This window comes from Triticum urartu, chromosome 3 (assembly GCF_003073215.2).
Source record: "Triticum urartu cultivar G1812 chromosome 3, Tu2.1, whole genome shotgun sequence".
NCBI lineage: Eukaryota > Viridiplantae > Streptophyta > Magnoliopsida > Poales > Poaceae > Triticum > Triticum urartu.
In genome coordinates this window covers 724,124,482-724,143,887 of record NC_053024.1, presented here as the reverse complement: position 1 = coordinate 724,143,887, position 19,406 = coordinate 724,124,482, and the positions used below count along the sequence as shown (strand labels likewise).

The 19,406-nt window shown below is 43.8% G+C and overlaps 1 protein-coding gene across 1 annotated transcript; it reads right to left on the bottom strand.

Annotated features, from left to right (window-relative positions):
- Positions 1 to 15,092: 15,092 nt before the first annotated feature.
- Positions 15,093 to 18,810, bottom strand: LOC125546238 (uridylate kinase). Its single transcript, XM_048710428.1, has 7 exons — positions 18,508 to 18,810; positions 17,893 to 18,040; positions 17,756 to 17,809; positions 17,408 to 17,499; positions 16,530 to 16,756; positions 15,593 to 15,769; positions 15,093 to 15,516 (listed from the first exon to the last, which is right to left on the bottom strand). The coding sequence occupies exons 1-7, from the start codon at positions 18,723 to 18,725 to the stop codon at positions 15,359 to 15,361; spliced, it is 1,074 nt and encodes a 357-aa protein (XP_048566385.1). The 5' UTR covers positions 18,726 to 18,810; the 3' UTR covers positions 15,093 to 15,358.
- Between the last annotated feature and the right edge of the window lie 596 nt (positions 18,811 to 19,406).

Genomic DNA, 19,406 nt, shown 5'->3' with positions numbered 1-19,406 from the left:
CCTCCGGAGGTGGATGTCTCTTTGCTTTCAACCCTTGAAACCAGTCATCCACTTCGGTTCGCGCGATCTTCGCGTTCTCCTCCGGGGTCCTCTCGTATGGTAACTTCTCTGGAGTCTTCAGAGAAGGACCGAATCTGTATGTCCTCCCACCTCTGGTTGTACTGCTAGACGCCGACCGAGCAGACGGAGCGGTTGTCTTCTTTACTTGCTTACGAGGCGGAGGAGAAGGACTACGACGCGCCGGAGCAGCTGGAGCGGCGGCAGGTCTCTTCTGCCCTTGCTAACGAGGCGGAGAAGGAGGAGGCTGGCTGCTCGGGCGCGTCGGCGCAGGCGGAGTGCCGCCACGCGCCGGAGAAGGAGCCGGCCGAGGGCCCTGATCGTCACTCGCCGGAGGAGGAGGCGGTGGAGGAGGCGGAGTGCCCTGACTCGCCGGAGGAGGAGGAGGAGGCGGAGGCGTCCAGTTCGGAAGGTTGATGAGCTCCTTCCGCCATAGGCATGGAGTCTTCAGAGCAGACCCCAGCCGAGTCTCCCCTTCACCGGTAGGGTGGTCAAGCTGGAGGTCCTCAAATCCCTCCGTTATTTCATCCACCATCACCCTAGCATATCCTTCTGGAATCGGCCAGCAGTGAAAAGTTGCGCCGGGTTCAGTAGGATAAACAGAGCCAACAGCCGCCTTGACCTTCAAATTCATCCATTGCATCATAAGATGGCAATTTTGAGACTCCGTGATAGCATCCACGGGATAGCTGGCAGGAGCCGTCAAGGCATGCTCCGGCTGAAGCAGCTCGGTGGAAGCCATGTTGCTTCTGCGCTGAGATGGCGGGGTAGCTTCGGGGGAGGCTTCGGCAGTACGTTTGCTGCGATTTGCTTCTCGTTCCTCTATCGCGTCTACCCTTGCTTGCAGCGCCTGCATTTGGGTCTGCTGCACTTGTTTCCTCCTCTCATGGGATTTGTAACCGCCTGCGTCCGGAAACCCAACCTTCCACGGAATGGAGCCTGGAGTGCCTCGTGTCTGTCCAGGGTGCTCAGGATTCCCGAGGGCCATTGTGAGCTCGTCGTTCTCTCTGTCTGGAAAGAACGTCCCTTCCTGCGCTGCTTCGATATACTGCTTAAGCTTCCTGACTGGTATGTCCATTTGATCGTTCGTCCAAATGCACTTCCCTGTTACAGGGTCCAAGGTTCCGCCAGCCCCGAAGAACCAAGTCCGGCAACGGTCTGGCCAGCTAATTGTCTCTGGTTCGATCCCTTTATCAACCAGATCATTCTCAGTCTTGGCCCACTTAGGCCGGGCTACGAGGTAGCCACCTGACCCCATGCGATGGTGAAGCTTCTTCTTCACAGCATTTTGCTTATTTGTCGCCGACATCTTCTTACTCTTTTCCGATGTCTTGTGGGCCACAAATGCGGGCCAGTGATCTCTGATCTTCTCATATCTGCCCTTGAATTCTGGTGTCTCATTATTTTCGACAAACTTATTCAGCTCTTTCTTCCACCTCCTGAATAGTTCTGCCATCCTCTTAAGAGCAAAAGACTTGATTAATTGCTCTTTAACTGGGTTCTCTGGATTATCCTCTGGTGGTAGGGTGAAATTTGACTTCAGCTCAGTCCAAAGATCATTTTTCTGCATATCATTGACATAAGACACCTCAGGGTCTTCTGTAGCCGGCTTAAACCATTGTTGGATGCTTATCGGGATCTTGTCCCTAACCAGAACCCCGCACTGAGCAACAAATGTGTTCTTTGTTCGGATGGGTTCAATCGGTTGGCCGTCGAGCGCGATTGCTATGATCTCAAACTTTTCGTCCGAGCTCAACTTTTTCTTCGGGCCTCGTCTCTTTACCGAAGTTGTGCTCGATCCGGAGGGCTAGAAAAAAGAACAAAGACTTAATTAATATGTGTACATACCAAAACAATGAATGCATCAATCAGCTAGTCAGCACAGGCTTAACTAATATATATACCTGGCCGGACTCGGTTCGGTCACCGGAGCCGTCATCACGGTCTCCTTCTTGCACCGGCATTGGGTCACCGGAGCCATCCTCATGTTCTTCTTCTTGCACCGGCATTAGGTCACCGTAGCCAGCTTCTTCACCCTCTCCTTCCAGACCATCGGTGTCGTTGAGAAACAACGAGACGGCATCACTTCCTTCTGCGATTATGTCCCTCAACAACGCTTCTTTTGCTTCGTCTCGGGCGGTGTCCATAGTTTCTACAAATATTTACAACATGGCAATTATTATTCAAACATGACAGATGGATATATTAGTGCCAAACATAGAACTAGCTACCTAATCATAGTAAGGAATCATATATATTAATTAGTGGCCTCGACGCTGCTTCTCTAGGGTTTGGGGTGGCCTCGACAATGCTTCAAGGGTTTGGGGTGGCCTTGAGAATGCTTCAAGGAGGGGGTAATATTGACCCCCCATGTGTTGAATCTATCGGGAGGGGGTATATATCGACAACGACGACACTACATCTATATGTCCCTCGACGACCCTCGTTCCCGATAAAAAAAGAGGAAGAAGAAGAAAAAAAGAGGAGAAGAAAGAATAGAGGAGAAGAACTCCTCTATTCTTTCTTCTCCTTTTTTTTTCTTCTTCCTCTTCTTTTTTTATCCTCTTCTTCCTCTCATGTTCGAGACGATCACCGAGGGGTCGGGAGGTTGCCTAGTGTCAAAGGATTCAACAAAACCATGTCTTCATCATTAGGTGAAAGTAACAGGTGCATGATGGTACGAAGCTCTCCAAAGTTATTTTGGAACGGAGTCCTAGATAGGATAATTCGCTTTTTGGTACAAAGTTCAGCAAGAACCTTCCAAATATCGTTATTTGGAAGGCCTTTGCTGAAATTCATACAAAAAGGCAAATTATCCTATCCGGGACACCATTCCAAAATAACTTTGGAGGACTTCGTCATGCCCTGGTTACTTCCGGCTAATGATGAAGCCATGGATTTCTTCAATACTTTGACACTAGGAAATCTCTCTCTCGACCCCTCGGCGATCCTCTTCTTCCTCTCATGTTCGAGAGGATCGCCAAGGGGTCGGGAGGTTGCCTAGTGTCAAAGGATTCAACAAAACCATGTCTTCATCATTAGGCGAAAGTAACAGGTGCATGATGGTACGAAGCTCTCCAAAGTTATTTTGGAACGGAATCCTAGATAGGATAATTCGCTTTTTGGTACAAAGTTCAGCAAGAACCTTCCAAATATCGTTATTTGGAAGGCCTTTGCTGAAATTCATACAAAAGGCAAATTATCCTATCCGGGACACCATTCCAAAATAACTTTGGAGGACTTCGTCATGCCCTGGTTACTTCCGGCTAATGATGAAGCCATGGATTTCTTCAATACTTTGACACTAGGACATCTCTCTCTCGACCCCTCAAACCCTCGACGACCCTGGAACCCTCGACCCCTCGGCGATCCTCTTCTTCCTCTCATGTTCGAGAGGATCGCCGAGGGGTCGGGAGGTTGCCTAGTGTCAAAGGATTCAACAAAACCATGTCTTCATCATTAGGCGAAAGTAACAGGTGCATGATGGTACGAAGCTCTCCAAAGTTATTTTGGAACGGAGTCCTAGATAGGACAGTTCGCTTTTTGGTACAAAGTTCAGCAAGAACCTTCCAAATATCGTTATTTGGAAGGCCTTTGCTGAAATTCATACAAAAAGGCAAATTATCCTATCCGGGACACCATTCCAAAATAACTTTGGAGGACTTCGTCATGCCCTGGTTACTTCCGGCTAATGATGAAGCCATGGATTTCTTCAATACTTTGACACTAGGAAATCTCTCTCTCGATCCCTCGGCGATCCTCGACCCCTCGAACCCTCGACGACCCTGGAACCCTCGACCCCTCGGCGATCCTCTTCTTCCTCTCATGTTCGAGAGGATCGCCGAGGGGTCGGGAGGTTGCCTAGTGTCAAAGGATTCAACAAAACCATGTCTTCATCATTAGGCGAAAGTAACAGGTGCATGATGGTACGAAGCTCTCCAAAGTTATTTTGGAACGGAATCCTAGATAGGATAATTCGCTTTTTGGTACAAAGTTCAGCAAGAACCTTCCAAATATCGTTATTTGGAAGGCCTTTGCTGAAATTCATACAAAAAGGCAAATTATCCTATCCGGGACACCATTCCAAAATAACTTTGGAGGACTTCGTCATGCCCTGGTTACTTCCGGCTAATGATGAAGCCATGGATTTCTTCAATACTTTGACACTAGGAAACCTCTCTCGACCCCTCGGCGATCCTCGACCCCTCGAACCCTCGACGACCCTGGAACCCTCGACCCCTAGACGACCCTGGAACCCTCGACCCTCGATCCCTCGATCCCTCGACCCTCTACCCTAGTTCCCGACCCTCGACCCCTCGGCGATCCTCGACACCCTCGTTCCCGATAAAAATTAAGAAGAAGAAGAAGAAGAAGAAGAAGAAGAAGAAGAAGAAGAAAGAGGAGAAGAAGAAAGGAATAGCTAGAGGAGAAGATCGAAGAAAAAAAAGAAGAAAAAAAGTGGAGAAGAAGAAAGGAATAGTGGAGAAGAAGAAAAAATAGAATATATTCTATTTTCTATTCTTCTCCACTATTCCTTTCTTCTTCTCCTCTTCTTTTTCTTCTTTTTTCTTCTTCTTATTTATTTCTCCTCTTCTTCCTCTCCTCTTCTTCTTTCTTTCCTCTTCTTATTTTCTTTCTTTCCTATACTTCTTTTCCTTCCTTCTTAATATCACTTAGCAAATTTTGCAACGATAGAGAGGGGGTGCTCCCGTGGTCTAAAATCCGTCTATGCACGATAGAAAATTCTGAAAAAATACATCTATGATGCCTCAACGTCCCCGCCTCTCTCATGAACAAAAAAAATATGTGAATTAAAAAAACATCATGTTCTCTGAACAAAAAAACATCATATTTCATCCACATTCGTGCATACATCATATATGTGATCATCTATGAAAAAAACATCATATTTTATAAAAAATCATTACATATATATATAAACAAGCATATGTATATATAAAAAACAAGCATATATATATATATATAAAACAAGCATATATATGAAAAAAAATTGCAAAGGGAGGGCGCCGGCGGCCGGACCAAGTTGAGGAGGCGGGCAGGGGCGCAGGCGACGGCGAGGGTGGGCCGGGGCGGCGCGCGTCGGGGCAGGGGCGCGGGCGACGGTGACAGGGGCGGGCCGGGGCGGCGCGCGTCGGGGCAGGGGCGGGCGGCGACGGCGAGTCCGTGGCAGGGGCTCGGGGTGCGGGGCGGCGCGCGTGAGCAGGGGAGCTCGAGGCGACGGCGGGGGCGGCGAGGGCGCCGGCGCGCGGGGGCGGGACGGGGCAGGGGCAGGGCGACGGCGAAGAGGAGCAGGCGGCGATGGCGAGCACGGGGCAGGGGCGCGGGGCGACGCCGACGGCGAGCACGGGCAGCCTGGCGGCGTCGGGGGCAAATGGTCGATGAGAAACTGAAAATTTGCTAAGTCCTGCTTATATACACAGAGTATTGGTCCCGGTTCGTGGCACCAACCGGGACCAATGCCCCCTTTAGTCCCGGTTGGTGCCACCAACCGGGACCAATGGCCTTGTGCTGCCCCGCGCCCAAAAGTTTAGTCCCACCTCGCTAGTTGAGAGGGCTCAGGAGTGGTTTATAAGCGCTGCTGCGCCCACCCTCCCGAGCTCCTCTCAACTGCAGGCTTTCAGGCCTAATCTGTCACAGCAGTGCCTGTGGGCCTACTGGGCCTGCTGCGGGCCTGAATCCTGGCCCATGGTAGGGTTTCTAGTCGTATTCAGACCGTGGTGGCCCAGTAGGTGGCATTTTTTTTGTTTTTTTGTTGCTTTATTTATTTTTCTTTTGTTTTTTGCTTTATTTTTTAATTCTTTATGCTTTTAGTTTTAGAAAAATTATAAACATTTTGTTAATGCCATTAGTTTTCAAATTTGAAAACACTTTTTTTGTTTTTTTGTTGCTTTATTTATTTTATTTTGTGATTAACTTTACTATAAAAATAGTTTTTTCCTGTTTTTTTGATTTGTTTTTTGCATTATTTATTTTCTTTTGTTTTTTGCTTTAATTTTTAATTCTGTTTGCTTTTAGGTTAACAAAATTATAAACTTTCTGTTAGTGCCATTAGTTTTAAAAAAATTATAAACTTTCTATTAGTGCCATTAGTTTTCAAATTTGAAAACACTTTTTTAGTTTTCTTTGTTGCTTTATTTATTTTATTTTGTGATTAACTTTACTATAAAAATAGTTTTTTCCTATTTTTTTATTTGTGTTTTGCATTATTTATTTTCTTTTGTTTCTTGCTTTAATTTTTAATTCTGTTTGCTTTTAGGTTAGCAAAATTATAAACTTTCTGTTAGTGCCATTAGTTTTCAAATTTGAAAACACTTTTTTAGTTTTTTAGTTTTCTTTGTTGCTTTATTTATTTTATTTTGTGATTAACTTTACTATAAAAATAGTTTTTTCCTGTTTTTTTGATTTGTTTTTTGCATTATTTATTTTCTTTTGTTTTTTGCTTTAATTTTTAATTCTGTTTGCTTTTAGGTTAGCAAAATTATAAACTTTCTGTTAGTGCCATTAGTTTTAGAAAAATTATAAACTTTCTGTTAGTGACATTAGTTTTCAAATTTGAATAGTTAAAATTTGAATTCTTTGAAAATTGTTTGAATCACAAGTTTGCGATTAACTTACTAAAAAAATGAGAATAGATGCGCTTATAGAGAAAACTTGATGCACTTCGTGTACAAAATGAACAATCACTTTCAAATGAACTCTGAAAAAGTTGAAAGTTGGGATGGTATCATAATTTCACCCACATAGCATGTCCATGTACAAAACGGACAATGGTAGCATGTTCGTGTGTTACAAAGTTGGCATGGTATCATCATAATAGTTGCGGGAGAAAGTCTTTACTTTTTCTTCGCTTGTGTCATTTGCTTATTGCGCCGTAACCATGGATAATCTTCATTGTTTATCAGGATGCTTGGGTCAGCCTTGACATTGAAGGGAGGAATTTCATGAAACTTTTCATAATCTTCAGACATGTCTGTCTTGCCGTCCACTCCCAGGATGTCCCTTTTTCCTGAAAGAACTATGTGGCGCTTTGGCTCATCGTATGATGTATTCGCTTCCTTATGTTTTCTTTTTCTCGGTTTGGTAGACATGTCCTTCACATAGATAACCTGTGCCACATCATTGGCTAGGACGAACGGTTCATCAGTGTACCCAAGATTTTTCAGATCCACTGTTGTCATTCCGTACTGTGGGTCTACCTGTACCCCGCCGCCTAACAGATTGACCCATTTGCACTTAAACAAAGGGACCTTAAAATCAGGTCCGTAGTCAAGTTCCCATATGTCCACTATGTAACCATAATATGTGTCCTTTCCCTCTCGGTTGCTGCATCAAAGCGGACACCGCTGTTTTGGTTGGTGCTCTTTTGATCTTGGGCGATCGTGTAAAATGTATTCCCATTTATCTCGTATCCTTTGTAAGTCAATACAGTCAAAGATGGTCCCCTGGACAACAAGTACAACTCATCACAAACAGTGTTGTCACCTCTGAGACATGTTTCCAACCAACTGCTGAAAGTCCTGATGTGTTCACATGTAATCCAGTCGTCGCACTGCTCTGGGTGTTTGGAGCGCAGACTGTTCTTGTGTTCATCGACATACGGGGTCACCAAGGTAGAGTTCTGTAGAACTGTGTAGTGTGCTTGAGACCAAGAATATCCGTCCCTGCATATTATTGAGTCTCTTCCAAGAGTGCCTTTTCCAGTCAGTCTCGCCTCATACCGCGATTTAGGGAGACCTATCTTCTTAAGGCCAGGAATGAAGTCAACACAAAACCCGATAACATCCTCTGTTTGATGGCCCATGGAGATGCTTCCTTCTGGCCTAGCGCGGTTACGGACATATTTCTTTAGGACTCCCATGAACCTCTCAAAGGGGAACATATTGTGTAGAAATACGGGCCCTAGGATGACAATCTCATCGACTAGATGAACTAGGACGTGCGTCATGATATTGAAGAAGGATGGTGGGAACACCAGCTCGAAACTGACAAGACATTGCGCCACATCACTCCTTAGCCTTGGTACGATTTCTGGACCGATCACCTTCTGAGAGATTGCATTGAGGAATGCACATAGCTTCACAATGGCTAATCGGACGTTTTCCGGTAGAAGCCCCCTCAATGCAATCGGAAGCAGTTGCGTCATAATCACGTGGCAGTCATGAGACTTTAGGTTCTGAAACTTTTTCTCTGGCATATTTATTATTCCCTTTATATTCGACGAGAAGCCAGTCGTGACCTTCATACTGAGCAGGCATTCAAAGAAGATTTCTTTCTCTTCTTTCGTAAGAGTGTAGCTGGCAGGACCTTTATACTACTTCGGAGGCATGCCGTCTTTTTCGTGCAAACGTTGCAGGTCCTCCCGTGCCTCAGGTGTATCTTTTGTCTTCTCATACACGCCCAAGAAGCCTAGCAGGTTCACGCAAAGGTTCTTCGTCACGTGCATTGATTGAGGAGCGGACCACTAGGTCTTTTCAGTAGGGTAGGTCCCAAAATATAGATTTCTTCTTCCACATGGGTGCGTGTCCCTCAGCGTCATTCGGAACAGCTAGTCCACCGGGACCCTTTCCAAAGATTACGTAGTGTAAATCATTGACCATAGCAAGCACGTGATCACCGGTGCGCATGGCGGGCTTCTTCCGGTGATCTGCCTCGCCTTTGAAATGCTTGCCTTTCTTTCGACATTGATGGTTGGTTGGAAGAAATCGACGATGGCCCAGGTACACATTCTTCCTGCATTTGTCCAGGTATATACTTTCAGTGTCATCTAAACAGTGCGTGCATGTGTGGTATCCTTTGTTTGTCTATCCTGAAAGGTTACTGAGAGCGGGCCAATCGTTGATGGTCACGAACAACAACGCCTTAAGGTTAACCTCCTGTCTGTGCTCATCCCACGTACGCACACCGTTTTCATTCCACAGCTGTAAAAGTTCTTCAACTAATGGCCTTAGGTACACATCAATTTCGTTGCCGGGTTGCTTAGGGCCTTGGATGAGAACTGGCATCATAATGAACTTCCGCTTCATGCACATCCAAGGAGGAAGGTTATACATACATAGAGTCACGGGCCAGGTGTTGTGATTGCTGCTCTGCTCCCCGAAAGGATTAATGCCATCCGCGCTTAAAGCAAACCATACATTCCTTGGGTCCTTTGCAAACTCATCCCAGTACTTTCTCTCAATTTTTCTCCACCGCGACCCGTCAGCGGGTGCTCTCAACTTCTCATCTTTCTTTCGGTTCTCACTGTGCCATCGCATCAACTTGGCATGCTCTTCGTTTTTGAACAGATGTTTCAACCGTGGTATTATAGGAGCATACCAGATCACCTTCGCAGGAACTCTCTTCCTGGGGGGCTCGCCGTCAACATCACCAGGGTCATCTCATCTGATCTTATACCGCAATGCACCGCATACCGGGCATGCGTTCAGATCCTTGTATGCACCGCGGTAGAGGATGCAGTCATTAGGGCATGCATGTATCTTCTCCACCTCCAATCCTAGAGGGCATACGACCTTCTTTGTTGCGTATGTACTGTCGGGCAATTCGTTATCCTTTGGAAGCTTCTTCTTCAATATTTTTAGTAGCTTCTCAAATCCTTTGTCAGCCACAACATTCTCTGCCTTCCACTGCAGCAATTCTAGTACGGTACCGAGCTTTGTGTTGCCATCTTCGCAATTGGGGTATAACCCTTTTTTGTGATCGTCTAACATGCGATCGAACTTCAGCTTCTCCTTTTGACTTTCGCATTGCGTCCTTGCATCGACAATGACCCGGCGGAGATCATCATCATCGGGCACATCGTCTGGTTCCTCTTGATCTTCAGCAGCTTTACCCGTTGCAGCATCATTGGGCACATCGTCTGGTTCCTCTTGATCTTCACCAGCTCCCCCCGTTGCAGCATCACCGTATTCAGGGGGCACATAGTTGTCATCGTAGTCTTCTTCTTCGCCGTCTTCCATCATAACCCCTATTTCTCCGTGCCTCGTCCAAACATTATAGTGTGGCATGAAACCCTTGTAAAGCAGGTGGGAGTGAAGGATTTTCCGGTTAGAGTAAGACCTCGTATTCCCACATTCAGTGCATGGACAACACATAAAACCATTCTGCTTGTTTGCCTCAGCCGCATCGAGAAACTCATGCACGCCCTTAATGTACTCGCGGGTGTGTCTGTCACCGTACATCCATTGCCGGTTCATCTGCGTGCATTATATATAATTAAGTGTCCAAATTAATAGAAGTTCATCATCACATTAAAACCAAAGTGCATACATAGTTCTCATCTAACAACATATAGCTCTCCAGAGCATCTAATTAATTAAACCATACATTGAAACTATGTAAAACATTTCAATGCGAAAACAAATGCGATCATAATCGCAACCAAGGTAACAATTGATCCAACGGCATAATGATACCAAGCCTCGGTATGAATGGCATATTTTCTAATCTTTCTAATCTTCAAGCGCATTGCATCCATCTTGATCTTGTGATCATCGACGACATCCACAACATGCAATTCCAATATCATCTTCTCCTCCTCAATTTTTTTATTTTTCACTTCAACAAATTTTTTCTTCTTCAACTAAATTTAACCTCTCGACAATAGGGTCGGTTGGCATTTCCGATTCACATACATCCTAGATAAATAAAATCTATGTCACGTTGGTCGGCATAATTTTCATAAACAATAAATGAACCAATAGTTATAAAGATAATATACATACCACATCCGAATCATAGACAGGACGAGGGCCGACGGGGGCGGATACCAAAACCATCGCACTATATAAGATGCAATAATAAATGTAAGAAAATGATACAAGTATCTATCTAAACATACAAGTAAGAATATTTTTCCTTTCAGAAAGAAGATAAGAACAAGAGGCTCACCACGGTGGTGTCGGTGATGAGATCGGCGCGGGTGATCGACGGCGGTGAAGACGGGGACGGGGCGTGACGGACCGCTAAATCTAGACAAATCTCGAGGAAAATGGAGCTTGGAGGTCGAGCTTCGAGAGGAGAAAGCTTAAGTAGTGTGGCTCGGGCATTCCATCGCCTCATGTGCATAGGAGGTGAGCTAGAGCACCACAAAGCCCTCTCCCCCTCGGCCAGAGAAAAACAGAGCACTGGGGTGCTCTGCTCGCGAGCGAGGGGTATATATAGGCACCTCATTGGTCCTAGTTGGTGACATGAGCCGGGACTAAAGGGGAGCCTTTGGTCCCGGTTCAAGCCACGAACCGGGACCAATGGTGGTGGGCCAGGAGCAAGGCCCATTGGTCCCGGTTCATCCCACCAACCGGGACCAAAAGGTCCAGATGAACCGGGACCAATGGCCCACGTGGCCCAGCCGGCCCCCTGGGCTCACGAACCAGGACTAATGGGCTGACCCGGCCTGGACCAAAGCCCTGTTTCTACTAGTGATCGTAGATGTCATCATGCGAGTGCTGATAAAATCCTAGGGTTGATATGTTCACCTACTGCAGCATAGTAAATAGATCTCAATCTTTTGAAAAACAAAACCTCATCCACATTATCATGTGGCTTTATTTTTATTTCTACTGTTTTGAAATCACATAGTCTTGCTTACAAATTCGGTTAGTACCAAATTATGGCATATAGTTTAGAACTTGTCTCTTCAAAGGACATGGGTATTATTTGGGTCCTCTTAGACTATTGTTGGAGCGTAGAATAATGCAGTATGGTCTGTTTTGGACAATGAAAAACATGAGGTTAATGAAGTTATGCGGATTGTACGGATAAGCCCCGCACGTGAAATGATTATCATTTGGCACAATGCCTTGTTGCATCGAGTTAATGTGCCTTTATGAGTCACATGAAATTATCTTGTGAGCACCTACAAATCCTATGTTTGGTAGCTTCACCTACCATGGTGTAGTGAATATATCACCACCCATCTGGAGAGATAGGAATGATTGCTGTGATATGACCTTTGTTTCATATTTTAGATCTATTTTTGCTATAGAAGTAGATGTTACTACCTTCAAAAAAATGTCGAATAGAGAACATATCCACATTACCACGTGGCTTTTTTTTTCAGAATTTTGAAACCACATTGTCTCTTCCACCAGTTCCAAAGCTATGGCATATAGATTATAAATTTTGTCCTTCAGGGGAGGGGAGTTTTATCTTTGGTCCTATTGGACTATCGAGGGTGGAATGAACGATGAAGATGCATTAGGTTAATGAAGTTATGTGGGTCGTATGAAAACAATGCATTGACTCGTGAAATCGATATGGGTGTTTCGTATGATGCCTTGTCATGAAGAGTTAATGCATCTTTTTGTGTCACGTGAAATCATCTCACAGGCGCTGACTAGGGTTGATATCTCCACCCACCATAGTGTAGTGAATAGATTATCACCCGTGTGGAGGGAAAGAAACGATATTATTGCGAGATGTCCTTTGTTTCATATTTTAGAAGAATTATTTCACAACAAAAAGTGTATGTTATTACTTTCAAGCATTTACTGCATTTACTGTTTTTGAATCTTATAAAGGAGAACCCTGTCCACTTTAGCACTCAACTTTTTCTTTTTCTTTTCCAAAGTTTGAAATCGCATCTTCCCCCTCACTGAACCTTTGTGTTAAGTGTTTTTTTCTCCAAGGGAATCTTTCTTTACTCCTTTTAGATTAGAGTCAAGGTAGAATACTGTAGGAAGTTATACCGTGACTGATGGAACCACCTCACTGGCACAAGAAATGCTTGAAATGTCAAATGTCATGTACGTTTTCTACTGAAAATTACATTTACTTTTGGGCAACTTGTTAATTACTACTTCCAAAAAGATGTGGGTCATTTGGAAAACAGACATGTGCTCCATGGTACATTGCAGATTCTCCGGTAAGTCCAAATTTTGTACTCCCTCCATGGTATTGTACCACCACAAACATTGGACATTCTCTTTTCTTAGGCCCACATGCGAGTCACACATGGACGGCACATTTGAGGGCACATATGTAATATCAAATGGCATTGCTCTTGATCTTGTAAATATTATCTACGTTTTAAAAAATAAAATATACTGTTTGGACCTCGCAAAAATTTTCCAGTAAAGAAAATAGAGAGGAAAACAAGAGGAGCGTTTTGGAGGACGAGCGCCATGAAGCTCGGAATCTCAGCCAGTTGTTCGTCTTTCGGGATGTGTGTATAGTGGATTTTCAGTTGTATACTGGCGCCAGTCAGCAGAAAATACAGAGGTGCCGTGGAGTAGTATGTTAGCTTTCTACATGAATTGCGGGTGGGTTGTATGATTGAAAGAACACTATGTGCCTCCTGGGGGCATTTAAAGCTGGTATGAACGGCTCGCTTACATTTCGTTGTTGTTCGCTGCGCTGCACATCTGCTTGACTGGCGCACTAGTTGCCTAGTCAGCACCTAACTACTACGAAATACTTGAAAATAAAAAACTATTATGCTAATAGCACACCATACGAAGGTAAAAAGAAACTAGCACACCATAAGTTGTTTCTGTTTTTTTAAGTTGGCGTTGTTTCTATTTCTGGTAGCACACCACATGTGTATGTGTGCACGATTAAAAAAAATGTGCATGAAAAAACTTCTTTCCCACATACTCCCTTCGTTTCTAAATATTTGCCTTTCTAGAGATTTCAATGAGTGACTACATACGAAGCAAAATGAGTGAATCTAGGCATACTCTAAAATATGTCTATATACATCCGTATGTGGTATTCCATTTGAAATCTCTAAAAAGACAAATATTTAGGAACGGAGGGAATATAAATTTTTGAAGAAAAAATAATTAGTTCTATATTGCAAGAATAAAAGTATTCGCGTATTTATACAAAATTATGCAATTTTGAAAATTTGGTCACATATTATTAAAGTACACGATGAAAACTTTTTAAAATACACGCTAAACAATTTCTAGATACATGGCATACGTTTTTTAAATATTCAGTTAACAATTTTTAAGAATACAATGACCATTTTTAAATACACGTTGAACATTTTGTAAATGTGCACGACACAAAATTATAAAATACATGACTAACATTTTTTTGTTCGTCATACATGAATTTTACATGTACGGTTCATGGTAGTAGCTCAAACCAGCAAAAAAAAAATTTTGTTCACCGTACAGGAATTTTACATGTACTGTCTAGGTGGGTTTATCCGAAGAGTTCTCTAAATCGTATGAGTCGCCCGATAGCGGGTGGGCTACCATGTGATCAACTCCCACTAAAGTGGTTGGGTTTCTGTACCTTTTTCTCCCCTTTAATATACGATATGCACTCTTGTGCGTATTTGAGAAAATGAATTTTACATGTGTGCTTCTAATATGAATATGAAAACTTGACGTGCAGTATAGTTATGTGGCGAGTCCTATCTGAATTTCAATTTTCTTTTTGTAATTTTCCTGCTTGTTAGAGGACGATAATTTAAGTGGCATCACCGACGGCATCAAATCTCAAGATGCACTAAGATACTTTCCGATGCATGGAACATATGTGGTGCCCCCGGTGCAAATGATGCTACCGGTCAACATGGAATTCACAATTTTACACACGGATGCCGGCTGAACGGCGAATTGCCAACAACATTTGTTAGTTTTACACGAGTACAAAAAACATATATAAAAGTTGTTCGCTCATGAAAACACTATATTTTCTGTGCTTCGCTGATTATTTCGTATTTTCTATGCAGATCATCATGATCATTCCAGAAAGTCTGAATTTTTTTAGTCCAACTACCCGAACAAATTTTAAAAGAAAATTGCGGAAAAAAAATCGAAGGAAAGTGCATATGTAGAGCTCTTTTTTTTCTGATGTGTTGATGTGCTTGCACACCAAAGGAACATCGCCGCACTGATTGGCACGTGACGCATATGTCGTGCATGTACAGCAAGGACTTGGGATGAGCTTGCGTACTTGTAGAAGTGCGGTGCACTGCACATTGTCGCTGAATGCGACATAAAATATATTACTGACAACCTGAATACATACCGAGCTCCATGCAGCTCGAGCGCCATCAGGCATTTTCGGAGGAAAACAGGCTAGAAACCCTCACCTTCTGTTGCTCACCAATACCATCAGGAGCAATAGAAGTATTATTTAGGTTCAGCCACCATACATGCCACAGGAGACTACTCCTACATTCTATCATACACAGCATAGCAGCAGTTTTCTGCGAATTTTTATGTCCACAGTGGTTTCTCTTCTTCGAGTATTACAATTAAACCGGTACTACTTGGATAGCTAATCTATTCTATAATCCAGCTAGAGAGACAGACAGCTCTTGGATTCACCACTCACTGACCAAGACCTTGTCTTCTTGATCAAGTGAACCCTCCGTGCTTTCGCGATATTCCAGATTCCTTGTGCAGCCTATGAAGGTACCGACCTTCTCGCCGACGATGGCTTTCGCGATGTTGCCAGTGTTTTGGAGGTTGAACACGACAACTGCAAAATTAAGCACCAAGATTAAAATCGACGATCGGAAACAGTAAGAGGCCTCAGAAACCGATATCCACCGTACCAGGAATGTTGTTCTCTTGGCATAGTGTGACGGCAGTCATGTCCATTACTGAGAGGTCTCTTGAGATAACCTCGTTATAGCTCACTGTCTCAAGAATGCGGGCATTTGGGTTATGCTTGGGGTTCGCATCATACACACCATCAACATTTGTTGCCTTGAGCACTACCTCTGCATTGACTATACACATAATACAAGACAAATGGTCAAGGCAAAATAAACAAAGACAGAAGTTACTATTCAAACAGTACTGTTCATTTCAAAAATAGCATATACCTCATAATAATATGTTTCTATAGGCACAACACAGATTGTGATTTATCACTGTTTATGTAAAGAAATTAGTAAACACACTATAACTAGAGGCCAACAGTGTTGCCCATGGGTTAGCACAGTATTGTAGATCTGTACTGTGTGGTTGTTTTTTTGCTAAACGTTGTGCTGGCCTGCGTGCTGGGCCAAGTTGACCATGATTGTAACCATACTGCTATTCACTAATTAATTAAAAAAAGGTAAATACACTGTAACTGTCCCAGAAAAATTGAAGCTAGAACAAGAAACCAGCTTAAATAGATGCATTGTTTCTCTAACCTAATTGTTGGACTGTCATTTTTCATTTTCAACTTAATACGCACAGGGATCTTCATTAATACTTAATATACTTAATACATCATCAAATAAACTCAGTGGAGTGCTTATGTGGGTAATCATGTAGTCCCATTACCCACAATTGCAAGGAGCATGACAATTAATAAGATGCAAAAAATACACTGAATGTTTCACGGTATTACATATATGTAGCTAAACCTATGGCACCAGAAGACACTGGACTATCAAGAACCATTCATAAGCACCAGTTTTTCCATGTGAAAGAAATTTCTCCAACTTTTAATGATTAAAGCGGTTCATACTGCATAGCGAAGATTAAGGACAAACTCACTTTCTGCACAACGGAGAGCAGCAGCTGTATCAGTTGTAAAGAATGGGTTCCCTGTCCCAGCAGCAAATATAACAACTCTTCCTTTCTCTAAATGCCTGATTGCTCTTCGGCGTATGTATGGTTCTGCAACTTCTGAAATACGGAATGCAGTTTGGACACGGGTCGGTATCCCAATGCTCTCCATTGTTGCTTGAAGAAATATTGCATTCATCACAGTGGCCATCATACTGAATTGGGGGAAAGCAGGAAAAAGGTTGCACGATCAAATTCAGCCCCAAATTATTTATTATAACGACAAATCATGTGGTTACTTAACAATAAATGTCTTTGTAACAAAATTAATAATGGACAGAAACTAGGTTATAAATTACAGGTGGCCTTGAGTTTGCACAAAAATGTAGACAATATATAGTCATGGACTAAATGGTTTGTAAGATGCAATTATAGTTACACTCAGTTAAGTTAATTAGTCAATGGAAATACCTAGGATGTGCTTACGTGATGGGTACGGTGACCATGATGCTACAAATATTATACTAGCCAAAAAGTTGGCATGAATTATGGTTTGTAAGATGCAATTATAGTTACATTCAGTTGATTATTGAAATGAAATTCTTGTTCTAGCAGATATAAATGTGCTTCCATAATGGGCACAATGAACCATAATAGAACAAACATTAAACTGGCCAAATAGTTGGCACGAATTAAATAACAAGCATGCTCTGCTCCTACCAAAATGTGTTGATATTGCATGGCTCGAGCTCATAGCACATCTCATGGCATTTGAACTTCTTTTCTAGGCTATTTGGCAGCTGACCAGAGGTTGATATAATTATTTAATACTGCAGTTTACAACAGACATGGAGTATGATTCATACCCGATGTAATCTGCAGAGGAGCGGTCAAGACCACTACATCCAGCCCAAGAGGCCCCACGGAAGATATTGCCACCACCAACAACAATAGCAACCTGCAATTACTCTCCTTTTAAATGTATACAGCACATTCTACTAGAGAAGACAAGAGAAACATATACACATAACATGAGAACTCTGGCTTGGAATGCATTGCAATTGAAGTGTTGAATTAATACCATCAGACCGAAACACCCCAAATTCACTTCATTTGGTTTCAGTCTATCTATTTGGAACGAAGTAGTTTCATTGTTCATAAACGTAATCCAATAAATAACCAGCAAAAAAATGAAGGCAGCACGGATGGCACACCTCTACGCCTAGTTTGGTGACGGAAGCAACCTCTCTTGCAATTGCCATTGTAACCTGCAGCAGACCACATAATTACATGATGTACACACACATGAACCGTTTAAATTGAAACATACAGCACCAAAAAGAAGCCTCACCTTTGGGTCAATGTTTTCTGTATGATCTCCGGCAAGCGCTTCGCCGCTAACCTTTAGCAAAACCCTTTGCCATTTATACGGCCTTTTAGACCTGGAGCTTTCATCAAGCATAAGGCCGCTGAACTGTGGCATCAGTGATGCCTGGCTTCTGTCAAATGAAAGAGGGCAGGGTGCATCATGAAAGTGTTAAACATGAAAGTGCTTCAACCGAATGAAATCGACAGGCAAGCAGCTAATTGCATCAGGACCTAGAGAGAAGTCGCAATTGATATGCCATATTGACAACAAATACAGCGCAATTGATATGTGTGTAGGAGGCCACTACCGACCCAGATAAGCTGCCTCTGGATGGCCGCGAGCATGATTCCACACCGTCGATTCAGGGGCCTGACCGCTACTGATATTATCTAGTACAATATGTAGCCTATCAGTGACACCGTCCGCTACAGCTAACTTATCCGGCCTCGACTCTCCAGAGGAACAGGCACGACGCGGATGCATTCCGTCGAACACCCCGCCGGCGCACTCGCCACGGCGACATTAGGCCAGAGTGCGCGGCCTTGCCGGGAAAACAATGGAAAAACAAACCGCGCGAGGGATGGCGGGGCCGCGTACCCGTTACCGGAGTAGGAGCCGTTGCCGTTGCCGTTGCTGGAGTCGGCGGCGGCTGCGGCGGCGATGACGGAGGCGCGCGAGGGCGCGGCGGCGAGGGAGAGGAGGGGGCGGCGCCGGAGCAAAGCCGGCGAGGAGGAGGGCAGGGAGGCAGCGGGCTGGGGCGAGGGCAGGCGCAGGCGGAGGAGGGAGGAGGGGGGCACGCCGGCGGCGGCCGCCATGGTGGCCGGAGGGAGTGAGGAGGATGGGAATGGGAATGGGAATTGCTCCACGCGAGCGAGCGAGAGATATTTTTTTGAACCGGACGGAATCGGATAGCGGTCCGTGCCCGTGCGTGCCTTCGCTTTCGCCGGGGTCGGAGCCGGGCCTGCTGGACCGTCGACGGGCCAAGAGAGCGGCCCAGCGCCCAGCAAGGCCCAAACGCCACGGATTTTTCTGTTTCAGAAAAACTTCTGTCTTTTGCTAAAAAAAACTTATCTCTTACAGCTAAAAATAATTTTTTTCATGGGAGTTATGCTTGAAATTTATATACGTGATTCTTCCTCGACGGGCACGGCAGCTATTTCCTCTACTGGTTTTTATGCCAGTTCCTATCTGGCGCTTGACACGCCGGTTAACATGCTAAGGTATAACACACTCACATCTCCCATTCGTGTAGTTTATATATGGACCGGCTTATGTGGATTTTTCTAACCGGTTTTGGGAGCCGTCTAATAGGTTCCATCGGTTTTTTCTTGGGATGGATTTTACTTGAATTTTTTAGGTCGGATTTTGTTCAGTTTTTCTTTTTTATTATTTTTAAATCCTTTTTTATCATTTCATTGTTAATTTTAATGAACTGTATTTATCATTTTTGTGAACATCTATGAAAATTGCGAAATATTTTTTAAAATTTTGTAAAA